The sequence below is a fragment of the Jaculus jaculus genome, chromosome 12 (assembly GCF_020740685.1).
Source record: "Jaculus jaculus isolate mJacJac1 chromosome 12, mJacJac1.mat.Y.cur, whole genome shotgun sequence".
NCBI lineage: Eukaryota > Metazoa > Chordata > Mammalia > Rodentia > Dipodidae > Jaculus > Jaculus jaculus.
Window position 1 is genome coordinate 16,399,857 of NC_059113.1, and position 18,426 is coordinate 16,418,282.

The 18,426-nt window shown below is 50.4% G+C and overlaps 1 protein-coding gene across 1 annotated transcript in view; it reads right to left on the bottom strand.

Moving 5' to 3' along the window:
• Ebf2 (EBF transcription factor 2) overlaps positions 1–12,933 on the bottom strand; it is a 248,011-nt gene extending 235,078 nt beyond the window's left edge. Inside the window, exons 1-6 of the mRNA XM_004665826.2 lie at positions 12,789–12,933; positions 10,167–10,323; positions 9,010–9,073; positions 8,678–8,733; positions 8,037–8,110; positions 1,606–1,674 (exon numbers count right to left, since the gene is read on the bottom strand). Of these exons, the coding sequence (XP_004665883.1) occupies positions 1,606–1,674; positions 8,037–8,110; positions 8,678–8,733; positions 9,010–9,073; positions 10,167–10,323; positions 12,789–12,919 (551 nt within the window). The 5' untranslated portion in view covers positions 12,920–12,933. The remainder of the gene's footprint in view (positions 1–1,605; positions 1,675–8,036; positions 8,111–8,677; positions 8,734–9,009; positions 9,074–10,166; positions 10,324–12,788) is intronic.
• Between the last annotated feature and the right edge of the window lie 5,493 nt (positions 12,934–18,426).

Genomic DNA, 18,426 nt, shown 5'->3' on the forward strand with positions numbered 1-18,426 from the left:
TCCCCCCCCCTTTCTCATTGCAAATAAATAAATAAGGAAGGTAAAAGACCTCAAACAGTCCTTATAGCAATATATTTAAGTTTGCATTTTCAAATATCAGAGAAGCCCTACACAGCTCCCTAAAATGGCAAAGGTACCAAATACACCCAGCAAACATTTTCCACTTGCCTATCATCTCCTCCTGGCATCTCGAGAACACTGCAAGCTGTTGTGGACATTTCTGTCACCTCTTGTGGCCTAGAGGGGCAGGGAACACCCTCCAGCCATCCCTTGACCACTGAAGAAGAGAGATGCCGAGTGTTTTGTCCAAGGTCAGGAGTTAGGACAGGATCAGAGCTCCAGCCTCCTCGATTTCTACAGCTATGCTATACTTTCCATGAAGAAAGCAAGCTGGCTTTCTGGGAAGAATGCCAAAGGTTCCATTCTCCCAACTGAGAATTCATTGGAATATTGGAATAACAACTTTGGAGACCGTGGGCTCTCCAATCCATTTCAGGACCTGGCTAGAAACATGAAAACCCAAAGAAAGAAGCAACGGGGAATTATTTCGTTTTTTAACGAAAGAGAAAAAATTAGGGGTGGGAATATGGGGTTTCTTAAAAAATTACATGATTGCTGGAAGTTAATTTGGTATTTCTTCATTGGCTTGTAAGTTCTGTCTCCAATCACAAAAACAGACAGCTGAGAATGCCTAAATCGCATTTCAGTGAATTAGCATCTTGTCCCAGAGAATCTTTCCCACTCTGGACTCAGTGTAGAAGCCAGAACATGCTCCTCTGTGGTAGGAAGGGATCTCCCTCAGTGATCACGCTCGCTTGTCAAGCCCCTTCACGGGAATCTGAGCAGATAGCATTCCAGCCCAGCAGCAATCACCAAGCACAGTTAAAAAAATAATAATAATAATATGCCACTGAACTTGGGGCACAATGCTTCTAGAGAAAAGATTAGGTCATACACTACCAGAGAGGGAAGAAGGGCTGCCCACACCTTCCTTTGTCATTCACACTCCTTACTGGGATGAAGTTTCTTCACTTGGAAAAGCATATGCCTATCAGCTTCAAGATGTATACTCTAACAGGAAGGTCTTGGCAGGTGTGGTGGTACAGGCCTTTAATCCTAGAGCTCTGGAGGCAGAGGTAGGATTGCCATGAGTTCAAGGCCAGCCTGAGACTACATAGAGAATTCTAGGCCAGCTTGGGCTACAGTGAGACCCTGCCTCGAAAAACCCTCCAGAAGTGAGGGGGGGAAGGACATCTTGAACACTAGCCTGTATCCCCAGAACTTGGTTGGGAAGCTGAGGCAGGAGGATTACAAGTTCAAGGCTGGCCTGTGTTATAAAACAAGATGAAAACAAGAAGAAGAAGAAGAAGAATATAAAATAAATTAACCAACAAGTGAATAAAAAAAACTAAAAGGAAAGTTCTAATTTCTTGAAAAGATTTAAAGCTGCATTGAGGAAACTCTGGTTGTATGAGCTCCTTGTTTTATAGAAAACATAAAACCAATCTTATAGCCGAGTCCTTGGAGATCAGTCCTCAGAGCTGAGGTTCACGCAGAAAAGAAGTCAAAACCAAACAACATGTAAGAAGTGCATGTTCGCCCTACCTGTCAATGATGACGGGATCTGAAGGAGTCTCATTTCTGTTCCCACAGCTCTTCTTCTCACAGCACCGACTGAGGGTGAGGAGGGAATCAAAAGAATAAGAGAAATTTGTGAAACTGAAAAAATACAGTAGCATATGACACAAGAACATTCGTGAAAGGGAATCTGTCCAAGGTGACCTCCTCACAACTATAAGCTGCTTGGGGCAAAATCAGTGACCATATTTTAATTTTTTTTTAATCTGAACCTGAAGGCAAAATGTACTTATTCAAATGCGCACCCTGAGACTCAGAAGCTGGTTAATTTCTTAAAATCTCAACTTTCCCAAGAGCCATATTTGTAACTGAGATACAGATGGTTGAATTTTAAGATCTACAAGGTCACTTCCAGGCTGGTGCTCCATTATTTTATAAAAGTATATTTTAGGTCTTTGTATCCCAATAAATAGTTTAAGATAGGGGAAAGAAAATGTGTAAAATAGTCCAAAAGTAGCTACCGATATTACTAGAAACCTTACTGACCTCCCAGCTTCCTCTGGTGAACTGAATGTCCTTCTAAGAATGTCTTCCTTCTCTCATTTCCAACATTTTCCAAATAAAAGGAGACCAGAAGTATGGTATACATCTTAACATAGAAAGGAAATGAGGCAGGAAGCTAGAAGATGGTAGCTCTAATAATTTTCATCAAGTTTGAAACAAAAATGGGACTTGAATACATGCAAGTTCCAAGTCCTGGAAACTCTCTGTCACCGGAAGTCTCCTTTGCAAAGTGCAAGGTGTCTGGAGAACAGCTGGCGGGATGCTGACAAGCTAAGAAGAATGCCTAGAGTCAGGACAACAGCAAGGAAGGACTCCAAACGACCTCAGCGCACACACACTGCAGCCCCAAGGTGTCTATCCAAGCTTCATAGACAAACGTGAGAAGAGCAAAGGAACCTGGGGACCCAACACCACACACACACACACACACACACACCCCAACTTCTGCCACAGGCTTCTGTGAACGCCATTCACTATCAAGTATAGTTGACTCAGCCTGTAGCCTTGACATAGCTTCTGAGAAAGTCAGGACCACCCCTCCCAGCTGGAGAAGATCTCTAATAAACGTGTGCATTGACCATCTGTGCATCGCTGCCTTCCTTGTGATGGCTCCCCTGTAACTCGGGGCTGGTGTAGCGCCACAGGGAAATGGCTGCCCTGGAAAGCAGGACTCCAGACATTTAACTCATGGCTACCTGACTTGTAGGAGTTAATCCTCGTTAACCCTTCTGAGCTCTGCCTCTGTGTTCCAGAAAATGAAAGCGTTAGTTGAGATCGCCTCCAGGCTGGTCTCTAGCTTGACGTCTAGGAAGGGATGGGATCCCATAAGCACCCTTTGCAAATGATGTTTGTATAAGAAGAGATGAGCAGTATGCCAGCAGAAGTCTAAGGGGCTCTGGCCCAGCTCATGCCGGGACTTGCTCGGTGACTGTCTACAGCCTCTGATCTTTCACAGGATTAAACACAAACGAACAAATCAACATTTCTAGAACTTTTTGATTCCACCACCCTTAGGGTTGTAAAACTAAAGGCCTGTTCATTAAATGGACATAATGACATTTTATGAAATTTATCAAGCTAGTAAAAAAAAAAAATTAACAAAAAAAGAAAAATTATCACAACTTTCCTAAAACCCAATGTTGGCCACTGGGACTTTCTGAAATAATATTTGACCTTTGAAATTATATTAGGTCTTAACTTTTAAAATTTCAATCTATCCCAAGACTAACACCAATAAAAATGCTGGCCAGCTGCACCTCAGCCTCCCAAAGCCTTTATCTCTCTCCTCCATGACTCCCTGCCCCCCACCCATTTCCCCAGCCCCTACATCTATGGCTCATGTCGATGAACTGCCCGTAGCTGCTCAGGCAATGCATCCAGAGCAGTCTCAAAAGACCCATGCGTGCTAGTTAACCCAAAGACCTCCAAGCTAGACTCTCCTTCCTTCAGCATCACTAGCTTGCCAACCTAACCCCAAGGAAGTGTGCAATGTGGGGTTCAATTTAATTACAACAGTACACACGGTGAGAATGTACCTATCTGTTTAGTAAGGGGAGGAAGGAAGCTGAGGAGGCCCAAAGTTAGCAAACTGGCTCAGCTGCATTCATCTGCTTTCCATGGGGATTTCCTCCAGAGAAAAAGAAAGACAGAGAAAAATGTCTGCCTGGTGCAATGTCACACAATGTGCATGTAGAGGAGCAACCCAGGGAAGGAAATGACATGCAAAGAAAAGTGCCAAGAAACTACAGAAGCCAGTCCTCTATTTCCACCAACAACACACTTAAATATGACCTCTCTGCTTGGCGGTTAAGGCGTTTGCCTGAAAAGTCAAAAGACCCAGGTTTGATTCCCCAGGACCCACGTTAGCCAGATGCACAAGGGGGCGCATGTGTCTGGAGTTCATTTGCAGTGGCTGGAGGCCCTTAGCGACCATTCATTTTCTCTCTCTCTCTCTCTCTCTCTCTCTCTCTCTCTCTCTCTCTCTCTCTGTCAAACAAATAAACAAATAAAAATAAAATATTAAAAAACATATGACCTCTAGTGTGACTGTCCAGCACAAAAAAATTATAGAGAGACACTTGGGTATTGAATAGGAAAAGTCTCAAAACAATAGCATTTGATTATATTTGTCATGTTTGAGTCCTTCTTAAAAATTTTTCTGGGTCAGCAGCACTAAGCAGGCAGTGGTAGGAGGATCACCAGAAGTTTGAGGCTAGCCTGGGCTACACATTGATTTATACAGGTCAGCCTGAGCTAGAGAGAGAGAGACTCTATGTCAAGAAAAAAAATTTTTTTTTTCTGGGTCTCTAAGTTAGCCAAAATAAGTTCTGTATATTTTTTTTAATTCTGGTGTTTTTCTTTTTTTAAAAAAAAAGGATCTCATGAAAAGATTTTATTCTTGTTTTTTAATTTGAATTCTTAAAGGACAGTCTGTCCTCAGGCTACCATTGTTAGTATCAGCCAAGGGAAGTAATGAACCCAAGACAGGTATGCACAACAAACAGTGTGAGCCCGTGACACCCTCTGAAACTACGTTCCCCATCACTCAGACACTAATTCGATCCTGTCTCCCCTTGCTCTATGAAGAAGGCCTGAGTGGGTTCAACTACTTAAGTTCAAAAGCTTGAAGGCTTATTTTCCAACAAATAAGTCTCTAAGTCTGAAGTTCCTGCAAAGAGTTTTGGTTTTGTTTTGTTGTTTGAGCTGACAATGACTATAAAGTAGGAAAAACAAAAACAAAATCAAAAGCAGAGGAAACTGAGTTGTCAATAGGTCAAATCTACCCCCCAGGGGCTGGGGGTGTTCCTTTGTTGCTAATGAGTGAAAGTGAAAGTTGTCCCTGTGTCCCTGCCTGGCTTGGTTTGGTTTATTTTATTCTACTACTTATTTGGAGAATTTTCTACTTGAAACACTCTGTTTGCTCACAGGCCTTGTCTTCCCTGTCTCCCCACGGAATCTTTGGAGAGAGTGAGAGAGAGAGAGAAAGAGAGGGAAACAAAGAAAAGAACAAGTTGGTGATGGGGGGAATGTGAGAAATCTCTATCACAATCTTTCATCTTACCTGCATTTTCAGAAAGAGGAAAAAAAATAGAAAGATAAACGATGGCTGGGGAAGAAAAACAAGAATAATAAAGACCTAGTCCTGGGCAGAGGGTGTCCAGTCAGCCAGACTCAAGCTTGAGATAAGCTAATGTGTCCCTCTCCTCTGTAAAATGGTTTTTAAAATTCAACCCTCAACTTTCAAAAATCTGTCTCTAATTTCAAACTCAAATAAGCGCACAGCATGGTGGCTTTTGTTTTGTTTTCTTCTCCCCAACTCCTCCCTGCGATTGCATAACAAAAGTGTCTAAATTCACACCATCTGGCCGATAAAGACACTGGCCCCACTGCCCGGCTGGCCCATCTGATTAGGGCCCTGTCTAGCCTGCGCCTTGTGGCGAAAAGTCACAGCTGTGGGGTTTGCTCGCGCTCAATACAGCTCTGTTATTAGCCAGCTGTAGGCCTTGAGACGACTTCTGTTCAAATTATAATATCTTTTAACCCTCTGAGCATTGAGGGCACAGGGGTGGCTGGCAGCAACGTAACACCTAGATATCTCTTTGCTAATAATTGGCAAAATGAACTGAGGAGGGGAAGAGGAGAGCTGAGACAAACTGGGGAAGGGAGAAAAAGTTACTGAATCCCCCCCCCCTTGCTTTGTTTCCCCCTCAAAGCTAAACACCAATTTATGAGCCTTTGACTAATGATTACAAAACATCAAACCATTTCCAGAAGAGCTAGGTATGCCAATCAACACCATACAACTGGATGTGTGTGCGCCAGTCATTGAGAACCGGGCACCTCCCCATTCATCTCCTCACCACTAACATTTCACGTGTGGGAAAAGGAGGTTCCCCCGTTGAAATAATCTGTACCTCTGAGAAGTTCCCTTCCAGATACACCCAGTGTTTTCCTACACACACACACACACACACACACACACACACACACACACACACATACACACTGCATACAGTCACCCATTGAGTGGTTCATTTATTTGCCCATAATTAATATTTGTTTGAAGTTCTAGTTTAGGGAGAAAATAGCGGCGCACAATTCCAGGTTTCCAATGCAGAGAAGTTACAGTACATTAAATTTTTATATTGTGTTACTAATGCAGACTAAACTAGAGGCTTTAAAAATTGATGCGGCTGCTTAAACAGCATAAAATGAGGAGGATTTGATTGGGCTTAAAAAATAAAAATGTCAGCCTTAACTACAGATGCATAGAGTGTGAAAGTATTATTTGAAATGATAGGTAGATACCATCCATTAGACAATGGGCTACTTTGGGGTTTTCTTCTCTTTTCTTAAGGGTTACATCTCCAAACAAAGACATTTAAAAGTGTGGCAAAGGATAAGCGATCTCTGTTTGACTAGCCAACCAAACCAAAGCATGCTGACTATGTAATCTAGGTGTTCCAGGCAAGTACATCTTGGAATCCTATTTTTTTTTTTTTCAGAACAAATCTATTGAGGTGCCCTGGCATAAATGGAATGGGTTTCTACCACTCAGGCCTTAGCCAAGCTATTCAAGCACATTGGAACCTCAGTCCACTTTGGTTGAGGCCACTGGCAGGCTTCAACTTTGCCTTGGCCAAACCTAAGCAAACATGTCTGATTGTTATGATTTCTTCCTGGCTGGCTTGAGGAGGGAGATAGGGCTTCAGGGAGCTGCCCATTAAAAAAAAAAGTCCGCACTAAATCAGATGGTCCATGAGGACCCAAAACTACCAGGTCTGAAGTAGGGAAAACACATACTCAAACCAGAACAGAGCAAGAAGAAACAAGGTTTTCCCCTTCAATTACAGTTTGGGTGGGGGGAATGTGTGTGTGGAATAGACTTGTACATATTTATAGTAAAATGAGTACATTCTTCCAGAGTCTCCTCCCTATGTATTCTCAGATTCATGGAGGTGTCATCAACACCCAGTCAGTCCTAACATAGCATACACTAGACACTCAAAAACACATTCATGGAAAGAATAAGTGTCTTCTCTCCCTTTCTTTTCTCTTTTTTCAACTGCTAAAGTAGAAGAAAGGAAGCAATGTACACAGCAAAATGGAACGAATCTGGACTGGGGAGATGGCTTAGTGGTTAAGGTGTCTGCCTGCAAAGCTAAAGGACCCAGGTTCAATTCCCCAGGACCCATGTAAGCCAGATGCACAAGGTGGTACATGTGTCTGGAGTCCATTTACAGAGGCTGAAGGCCCTGGTACACCAATTATCTCTCTCTCCCTCTCTCTTTCAAATAAATAAAATAAATAATTAAAAATAAAATGGAATGAATCTGACAGAAGGTAGATGGGAAAAGAGCAGTAATTCAAGTAGGCTTTGTTTCTCACAATATGACCCCCAGAATCAAACTTTCTGGGGTCACCAGACTTTCCAGGCTCAAGCCTCACCCTGTCCTTCTACCCACTGGTGAGAGGCATAGTCTTTTATCCCCTGGTTCCTGCTTGCCTAAGAAATGCCCCCCATGTGAATTTGCAAGTTCATAGGAGAAGCTACTTTGGGGGAAGTAAAGAAACGCGCTTGCATCAAGGACATGTCTAGGAGCTGAGGCAATCCAGGGCCACGAGCTGTTCCGCCCAAATAGAGTTGTTCACTCAGAACTTCAGGGCTCAGCAACAGCTGAGATTTTCCACCTTGTGGAAGAAAACTCCCTGCAATGCCAAGGGTGGGAGCTTGAATCTTCTGGGTTTGCATTCCCAGTCCTATGGGGTCAAGTCCACCAGGTACCTTTGCTCCTACCAATCAGCCACAGGTCTGGAAAGGGGGTGCTCAAGGACCACGGGGGCGCTGCCTGCCCAGCTCGGCCAACCAGATCCGATGAAAAGGTGCATCTTACCTGCACATCACCTCGTGGGTCAGCAGAACTCGGCACATCTCCGGATTCTTATTCTGCCCCTCATAAGCTATGGGCTGCCAGGAAGGGAGGCAGAAGCACAAAGAGGGAACTTCAGCACAAGCACAAAATCTGCTCCCCCTCACTGCCTAAGGAGGAGATCCCTACCACAAGTCAGAATCTGAATGGTGGTCTGTATTCCAACTGAAGAATTAATACAGAGTTGTATCCCCTTAGTTCTTACAAAGAATATTGGAGTGAGGGGGAGTTGAACCTCCCAATCATTGCTTTTTTCTTCTCATCCTCCCCCTTTTTCTTGCTCCCACAATCCCCCAAATCCCAAGCCAGATGAAACGGGACAATTAGAGAAAGTGATTTAAAAAAAAGAAAAAACTTTTCAAATGGAGAGAGGGAGCTGATAGGATGGAGCGGAGTTGAAGGGGGTAATGGAGGTGGGGAGGGAAATATCATGGTTTATTGCCTGTAAGTATAGAAGTTGTCAATAAAAAACTAAAATATATTTTTTTCAGGGTAAACCATAATGGAGACTGAAGTCTAATCTAAGAAGTCATGCAGGAAGTGGGAGGCCACGCACAGCCTGTGTGGGGGTGGCAGGACAAAGACAGCCCTCCCCCTGGGCTCACCTGCTTGGTGACTGAGTCTATGAGCCTGACATAGAGGTCCTGCTCCGTGCGGACACCTGTAGGGGTGGAGGACAGGCAGTAATCAAGGGATGGCAAAGCCCTTCTCCCACCCCAGTCCTGGCCCTGCCCTGGGGTCATGCCCCCAGCATCCAGTCCTGGCTTACAGGCATAGAGGCTAAGCCTCCCTGGAGTCAGACACCTTCCTTCAATGACCAGCCCCAACAAACCCCTCCCCAGTCCAGCCCAGAGGTGGCTGCTAAGGACCTTAGCAACTGTCCTGCCTTCGAAAGCTGAGTGTGTGCGCCAGCCCCCCCGCGCTGGTAAGGCCTTACCGTTGCTGTAAAGTAGCTGCAACTTGTAGTGAGTGCCATTGTTGGTCTTCTCGTTGCCTTGCTCCTGAAAAGACAGCAAATTCATTCCTTTGCTTTGCAGTCCTGGAAACTGGAAAGGATGCCACCCCCGAATGGCCCCTCTTGCCACCTGCAGCAAACTCCTGTACCGAGCCTGGGTCAAAGGGCTACAGCATTTCTCCTTCACTGGCCGCCTTGGGAAATTCGCCAAGGCTTACAACCACTTGACTCTCCCCAAACAATCATCTCTCACCCCTTAAAAATGTCCTCAGAAGTCGTCCTCTCTCTCCCCCCCACCCACCCCCACACTCAGTCATGACAGCCAGACACGGCTTCCATGCTGCCTTTAAACAGGCCCCACCCAACCCATCTGCCTCCCTCCGTCCTCTGCAAGCCCCTAGGCTTTTCTCCACAGAAGAATGAAGGGACCTGCCATTTGGAAGGGCAGCGCTGGGCAGTATTGGGCCAAAACCCTGGCATCCAGGCCCAGAGGTCAAGGACTGAGTTGCAAGTGCAAGACGGACCTTGAAAATATCCCAGAGTTCAAAACCCTTTCCTTTGATCACAAATATCCCTTAAAAAAAAAAAAAAAAAAAAAAAGCCCCTCGTTTTAAGACCAAATCCAGCTCCCTATATCCCAGGCTCCAGGTTGAAGGAGGCGCTGCCTTGAGCAGCTTGGGTGGGGGGGTGGGGGGCTTGTCTGGGAAGTTGGGTTGAGGCTGGGCTAGAGCATTCCCACCTCGTACCCATTCGGCCCTGGCTGGCAGGTGAGATAATAATAGTAAATAATAATAACTTGGGGAAGGGTAGATACCGCGTTGGACAGGCTTTTTAACTAGGGTCTAGTCCAAAGGAGATTTGCTCTGCGCTGCTAAAGACCCCCAAGCCTGGGTGCGCGCCGCCGACTGCGGTCCGGCAGCCTGCAGGAGTGGGGGGTTCCAGGAGTGCGGGGTTCGAGGAGGAGCGCTGAAAATCGAACGTTTTAGAGGCGCGCGAGGGGGGGAGCTGAGAAACCACAATTTATCATCCCTGATGATGCCAGTGTAAAAATGTCGCAAGTGACAGATGGAATCTTTAGTGCTTTGCAAGGAGGGAGCTATTAGGCCTGGGGTGGAGGGGGGGGTCAGGGGTCCGCTTACTTTGTCGTTCTCCACAAAGTCCACGAAGGCTGTGCGCTCTATTTCTACCGGCTGCCCCTGCCTGTCGTAGAGCGCCAGGACAAAATGAAAGAAGTTGGATTTCCTCAAGTTAGAGGGAGGCTGCTTCTCAAAGTGGGCACGGGACAGGGCGACCCCGCTGTGTGGGAAGAGACCAGAGGGAGACAGAACACAGGAGAAGACAGAGAGAAAAGACGCATTAGGCCGAGTTACTAACTTGGCGCCCCACCACATCGCAGAATGGCAAAGGCCCAAACTTAGGATCCACAGTTTTGAACCCGAGAGACCCTATATCAATTCTGATTAAGGAAGTGGAGCGTTTCTTAGGGAAGTCACAATAGCCACTGAGCTGAAGTCTGTGGCCAGGTTCCTGGGCCGGGTGATCTGGTCTCCACCAGGCTGTTGGCTATCGGGTCTTTACTGGAAACCGAAGGGCCAGGTCTGTTCCAAGATCCAGAGATCTTTCCAAGCCCCAGATGCCAGATTGTGTCCTGTCCCTGGCTCCATCCTTTCCTTCAGGTGACACCCCCAGAATGCGGTTTGGGAGGGGGGACCTGGCTTTAGGGGAATAAGCACCTCAATTTGCATTTGAACCAGAGACCCTTCAGGTTATCTTCTCGGAGTCACTCAACCCGGGTCACTGTCTATGACTAGCGGCCGCGAGGGAAGCCCTGAGCTCCAGTCTGGTCCTTGGGGCTTCTCACCCCACGGCTTCCTGAACTCTTTGGAAAACTTACATCCAGGACAGTGGCACGGCAGAACCCCCATTACAGTCACTGGGGATAGCGGGTCACTGTGGAGGACGTGACTTTGGGGAAATTCTCCCCCAAAGCCAAAATGTTAAGAGGCAGACTGCGTCCCCGACGTTGAGACCTGGGCGACCCGCGCTCTGTGCTTTCTTGGGCAGCCCCAAGTCCAAGCCGCTGAGCCCAGCAAAGCCGAGCTGGAGTCCCCCACCGCCACCACTTCCCACCAGAGGTGCCCTTCAGAGCCTTGCGTGTCGCCCTGCCTACCTCTCTGGCTACTGCTTAATTCAACATCAGAGCACACTGAACTGAAAACTTGGGGCGCAGGCGAGAGGCACAGATGGCGAGGGCTGCCCGGCGGCGCTGAGGTCTTGCTGACTCCTGTCCTTAGAACAAGCGCTTTCGCTCTTTGCAATGGTGTTAACATATTTGGCCAGAGTCCGCCCAACTCCCACTCTGGGTTCCAACTTTAGCAAAGTATTTGATTCCGGGGGGGAAAAAACAGGGTAGTGGCGGTGGCGTCTTTACGGAGCCAGGCTCAGGAATCGGCGCCGCGGGCCGCAGAGCCTACTAGAGGGTCCTAAGTTCTCTGCCTCGGTTTCCCGCAGGGCCGGGCCCCTGGACCGCCGCGCGCAGCCCGCATCTGCCGCGCGCCCTCCGGATGCCGCAGGGACCCTCGTGCGCCCCTGTTCCCGCGCACCGGCACCGCCGTCACCCCGGGCCTGTGACTTGCGCCTCTACTCCTTCGCGGGTGGCGACCCGTTCGCTCTACCCGGGACACCTGGAGATGTGACTCCTCTGGTAAAGGGGTGATGTCCAGACTTAAGGAGGATGGCTAGGCGCGCGGAGGGCCAGGAGACAAGTCGTGGAAGAAGTTTGCGGTTCTTTGAGAGTAACAAGGCTTTCTCTCGGAGACGGAGACGAGAAGGCCACAAATCCCCAGCTCAGAAGTGATGACGGGGCAAGGAGGACCGGGATGCCAACCTAGGGTACCACCTGGAGCTGTGTTTGCCATCGCAGCACAGCGATGCTCAGAAATAAAGTCAACTTTAGAAACCCGCACAATTGGAGGCTGGTCATCCCCGGGGCTGTTTGGCGACGGGTATCTCTTCCTCCGGCGACTTCAACTGTGGCTCCGTTTTTCCTCTTTTAATTTTTCTCCCCGTCTCTGGGCCACTCTTCCTGACCCCGCTGCCAGTCCCCCACATTCCTCGAGCTGCCAGTCGGTTCTCCCAGCCGCCTTGCCTTCTCCTCTCCCTCCCCCCCCCCCCCACACACACCCAGACCCCGGCAGCTGCTCGGTCCTCTCCGGCTCCTCTCGCCGCCGCCACCATCTGGCCGCTGGGCTCCGGGTCTCTCGGAGCCTTCGGGAAGATGCGGGAGCAGAGATGCTCGAAGGCGGGACGGGGAGACTTGGGAATGACCTGGGAAGCCGGTTCTGCTACTCCGCCCAGGCTTCCAGCTCCGGTCCTCGCGCGCCGCTGGGGGCCCAGGCCACCTCGCAGGGATAACCCCGCTGAGCTACGAGGCTCCGGTGGTACTTTATATATATATTAATTTGGGGAGGGGGTCTCAAACAGTGGGCCGTGGGGGAAGGATCGGAGGACAAGCACAAATGAACACACCCCAGCAGTTCAAAAACTCCAATGCTCGGCTGCGGGGTAACTGTCCCCCTGACCGCAGCGACCTGCCCGCCCGAGGGAGAAACCCCAGTGCGCATGGCCTGAGCGACAGATGGAGACAGAGAGAAAAGGAGAGAGATGCGGAGCAAGGGGCACGCGGGGAGATAGATACACACAGACAAGCGAGAGAGGGGGGGGGTTTCAAAGCATCACAACTTGTGCTGCGGTCTGGTTACCTCTGCGCCGCGACGTTGGCATCCACCACGCCGACGTTCCGGACCCAGGACCTGACCGAATCCATCTCGGCGCCCAGCGATTTCTCTTTCAGAGCTGGCCCTCTTCCTAAAGTATCCTGGATCCCAAACATTTAAAAAAAAAGTCTGATCCTGTCTCTACCGTCGCCTTAAAAAATGATAATAATAATAATAATAATAGAATGGCTTTTGACAACACCACAGTCCTGCCTTGTTTGCGACGCTGCCAATCAACCGTGTTCGCCGAAGCAATCCGAGCAGGGGACTCGAAGCGTCGAAGTTTGGTCTCGCTCGGAAAGAAGACAACCGGTCCTTGGCTTCGCGCGCAAGGTGCGCTGAGTGATGTCGTCAAAGTTTAGGGGAGGTTTTTGTTGTTGTTGTTTTGTTTTGTTTTGTTTTGTTTGTTTTGTTTTGTTTTGTTTTGTCCTCCCTCCGCAGGTTCAGATCTGCCGCCTCAGGGCCTCCACCCTAGGTCGCTCGCATCTTTCCAGCTGCAAGGCTGCTTCCAGAAAAGTGGTCACAATTTGGAAAGCATCACCTGTTCTGGGAGAAACAGGAGGAGATAGATAGCTGCCTAATCTCTCCCCTTTCCTCCCGGCTCCCCCTCCCTGCTCCTCCTCCCCACCGTTCCAATTTGGAAAAGAAAAAAAAAAATATATATATATATATATATATATAAATCCCCAACAGGATCAGTTGTAAAAGGAAGATCCCAAGCCGAGGGGAGGCGGTAGCAGCGAGCGCCGCGGAGCCGGGCTGCAGCCGAGCGCGGGCCCCATGAATGGTTACTCCAGCCCCCCGGCCGCCGGAGGCGGAGCCAAGGCCCGATAAGGAGCCTCATTTGCATGGGCGCTCGGGATTGGCCGACGCTGCGGCAGCCAGGCTGACGTCCTCCCGCGGCGCTCGCTACGCTCTGCGTGGCCGGGGAGTCCGGGAGGTGAAAGGGGACTGCCTGCTGCCCCCCGCGAGTCCTGGCCGGGACCCCGTGTGCCTGGCGTGCCTGGGATTTGGGGGCGGGGGGCAACCACCTCCCCTAACTCTACACTGACGCAGGGTTAACCCGACTCGGGCTCGGTGCGGGCGCGGGCGGGGAGCCCGGGAGCCTGGCCGGCCTCTGGGATGCGGGAGTTTGCAGCCTGCGGGGAAGGCAGATCCGTTTCCGGGGTCTGGACCTGTTGTGCGCGCTTTGCGCAGCGTGTGACCGCAGCAGGTTCCCGTGCAGAGAGGGCATCGGTCTCCTGTACGTCTCTCTCTCTCCTCTCCCTCTCCTAAGTGTCGCGGAGTGACGCGGGGACCTTGAGATTGTGTTGTGTGCGTTACAAGTTTTTGCAAGAAGAGCAGACTGGCCGGGCGTGGTGGCGCCCGCCTTTCGTTCCCTGCACTTGGGAGGCAGAGGTGTGGGATGATCGCCGTGAGTTCGAGGCCACCCTGAGACGACATAGTGAATTCCAGGTCATCCAGGGCTAGAGTGAGACCCTACCTCGGGGGCGGGGGGGTGGGGCGGGAAGAGGAAAGCGGGAGTGGGGCAAGGCTTACTGGGCAAATAAATAGTGTAGGGGGGAAAAAACAGTCGCCAGTGGCAGAGCTTTGGAAACTACTCCCGGGCCGGAGTGACATCCAAGCACATGACAGGGTGCTGACAGTTCCTGACAAGCCGAGTGGGATTGGACAGGCCCACTCCGGGGAACCCCCCCAGATTCCCTCTCCCCAGGTCCTGAGACCCCCGGGGAGGAGGTGCCGGCCAAGAGGCGCAGCGGAGAGCGAGGGAAACTATGTCCACTGCGGGCCGGTGGCCGGGAGGCGGCGGCAGCGCCCCGGGACGGCTGAAACTCTAGACGGCTTTGTAACTGCGTTGGGCAGCTCGCGGTGCCTATTAAAAAAAAAAAAAATCCTCCCGGCTGGGTGCTGTTTTCTTTCCTGTGCTTTTGTGTCCTGTCCTGCGCACAGATCTGCCTGCTGCAATCTAGAACGCCGGCGCGCGGACCGATTTGGAGACAATGAGCAAATCTGTACTCAAAGACCATCTGCCGTGGAGGCGACAATCAACCAACCGCTCCTCGCTAGGAGCGTCTGCGCCGGGAGCCGCGGGGCGCGCTGCGCACCGGGCACTGGCTGGCGAGCGCCCGGATTTCAATCGGGAGACCTTCTCCCTCTTAGGACTCGGATCTGTGCGTCAGCTGACCCGATGCCTCAGGTTCAGGTGAGCGCTCACAAATGAACTGCGACCGTTTGCCACTAGAGGACACGGCGCCTTGGCATCTCATTTTGCCTGGGTGAACAAGAAGCTTGAGCTTACAGAGAAGGCCACTCTCCAAAGAAAGGGACCCGAGAGCGTCACCTCACCCCCAAGGGGCAAACTGCGTGATTTCCAGACAGCGCGGGCGGGATCTCATCTCTCCCTCCAAGTGGGCTCTACTTGCAAAGACTGGCCGGAACAGCGCTGGTGGGGGAGTCAGGGTCGGGGTGCGGGTCCTCTCGGCACAGCCCCGTGTGGTGGGGACTGTGAGACTTTATTTGGTGGGAAAGGAGCCTCGGGGTTGCGTTGATCGTGTACCCCAACTCTAGGCCTCTAGCCTGGGATTTTTTTTTTCCTTGTTAAACTAGAAGGGTTAAGTGGAGCCTTGCAGGGCTGGTGGGTATCAGAAGGTAGAACGGCTGGGTTGTAAAAGCCAGAAGTAGTTGGGAAGAAAGAAGAGGAGGGTGGAGGGGAAATTGTAGGCATGAAACCTACTACTGTGTGTTTCAGCTTTGCGATTCTCTGTTATACACGCACTTCATGAATAATTTTGGCCCCTGGAAAAAAAAAAAACCTAAAAATCACCCAGAGTCTTCTACCTAGGCCTGCTCTCTTTTTTGTTGTTTTGTTGTTGTTGTTTGTTGATGTTTTTAAAATAAATCCCAGAAACTCAAGTAGCTTCTGCCCCTTCTCTTGCTCATCTGAGGTTTGCTTCTCCCCGGGCCAAAGATTCCTGCTTTTCAGTGGAGAAAAAGACGATGCGCTTCTAAGACGTGCAGACGAGGCTGGACTTTGGTTTGGTTTGTTTTTTTCCAAAGGCAACTTTGATGGGCTACACCTGCAAAACTGCCTAGGCCGCCCGCGGGCAGGCTGCCAGTCTGCAGTGGGCTCCAGCCGGACCCCTGGCTCTCTACCTCCAGGCTCGGATTGGCTTGGGTTAAAGGGCAGAGCCAAGGTCGCGGACGCCACTTTTCTCACCAGTAACAGCTGCTACCCACATCACGCCGTCGCCCACGGCGCCCCACCTCCTTCCTCCCGGGGGGCGAGTTCAGGGACCCTGGTGCCCCACTGGGAGGTGATCTTTGAGTGCGGAACTTGGACCGGGGTAGAGCACCCTCTCTTTGGCGGCTCAGGAAACTGGGGACCCTTGGCGGACGGACGAACTGCTCAAAGTCCCCAGCGAGGCTAGCCCGGAGGCTAGAAGTTCCCTCTCCAGGCTAAGATGGGGTTCCCCCAGGAGTGCGGAGGAGGAGGCGGAGGCGGCCCCGAGACCTGCAGGGCGGCGCTTGGGGAAACTAGGAGCCTGTGGGTCAACGGAGTTGGGTTTAATTACGTCTAGAGGTGTTGCGGGAACCGGTGGCGGCCGAGGGGCCCGCCCGCGTGGTGGGAATGGTGGTGGGTCAGGCTGGAGCGCTCGGCGGCGGTTGCTCCCGGAGGATTGCCCCCGTCTCCATCGCCTCCGGCTGCCCGGGAACAACGCTCTCCTCTCGTGGAACCTGCCACTCAGAACCTGCCCGCGGCCGCGCAGGAGCGGGGCTGGCGCGCTGCGCCTGGGCCCGGGGAAGCCCTGCCTGGCTGGGGTGCCGAGCCCGCGCGCTCTGCTCTGCCTCCGACTGGCGAGCTCCGTTTAGCCAGCCTCGAGGAAAATAAAATCAAGCACATCATCAGAACCTTCATGTATACAGATCCATTGGCACACACGGAGAGATATTCGTGGTACTGGCCTTCAGCCTTTTACCAGTCACTTCCATTGTTCGCCCTTGTAAAACACGGGACTTGGGGTAGCTTCTCGCTTGGGTTTTAATGCATCGGTACATGACCCCATCTCCGAATTGGTTTTAAGGCGCGTTTGCCCAGTATCTGATCCGGTCATCGTGATCGCTATGTCCTGTTTCTAAGTCAGCGGTTTGAAATTCGCCTTTAAAAAAAAAAAAAAAAAAAGTGTTCCCAGGGACATGTGCTCTTCCAAAGTGTCCCTAGGTGAATTTAGAAGTGTCAGCACACACACAGAGAGAGATACACACGCACCATCATCGTCATCTTCGCCTCCAGGCATGCACACATCCAAAGCGTCTGAGTGAAGGCAGCGGAGAAACACACTGTGCACTAGAACCTGGGAATTCGATGGACAGGGACAGTGTAAATTAAGAAGTGGTCCCCACAGCTTGTCTTTGGACCAACATTTTTTTTTTCCCCAATTTGAGCCGGTTGTTTTTATTTAAGCTGGAATCTTTCTATTCGTCCAACTGCCAATGCATGCCTTTTCTTTCTCTTAGATCGCTGCTGTATATTTAATCCACAACTCCCAAACCCACTCCAACTTGCAAGTTGGGCCTTTTTCTTCTGGAAATTAGATTTGCATATTCTACATGTGCAAATCCCTCGGAGAGGGCCGGGGAGATAAACTATTCATGAGGGTTGAACAACTGCCCCATAGGACTCTGTGATCCACACGCAATGGACTAGGACAGTCGGGTCAAAAGTGGACTGGTTCCGTGTTGTACTTTAGACTTCAGTGAGAACACTACAGAGATATTATTGGGTGGGGTGGAAAGTTTTGTAGACCTTTGATACAGTGCCTAAGGCAGCCAGATCACGGCAATGAATTTACCCAAAAAAAAGGCATGTTACACTCCACCTTAAAAAGTGCAAATTCCAGAAAATCTTATCCTCCTTACCCTCTTCTTCCTTCTTCCTTTCTTGCTCGCTACTTCGTCCCTTAGTCACCCCCAGGAGAAAAATGCTTCCTCCCCCTTCCCTCACTCTAAGGGCAAAGAACCAAGGAGCCCAGGTCCAAGCAAAACAGCAGAAAGATCCCGAGATGGATTCCCACGGCTGCATGGGGGCGGCTGCATCTGCGCTGGCGCTGGCCGTGCCATTGGTGGTGAGGGCACAGGTGGTCTCTGGCAGCTCGACCTCTAATGCCCAGACCCAATTGTCGTGGACTGCCATGCCAGATAAGTCCCTGCTTGGGGCCAAGCTGCAGTAAAACTGATGGGTGGCAGCCTCTTCCAGGATCCAGTGCAGGAAGGCGGTGGCATTTCTGCAGCGACAAGGGGACAAGTGGGCCAGTGTTAAAAGGCATTTTAGAGCAGGTCTGCACCCAAGGTAGGACTGAGAGGGAGGAATGAGCAAACAGATGCGGAGGGGGTACCCAGTTAATCTTGGGGTGCTAGGCACAGCCAACGCTTTTGCACCCTTGAATTTGAACACAGCCTTTACATGGGATTTATTTGCCCCATTTTACAGGTGAGCAAAATGAGTGTGGGAGATGGCAAGTGGGCAGCAACCCCCCCACACACTGGCCTTCCAATACTTCGCGATGGCCAGCAGAAGGCCTCCAACAGGAAAAAGTTAAAAGTGACTTTCCCTTCTCTTTCATTT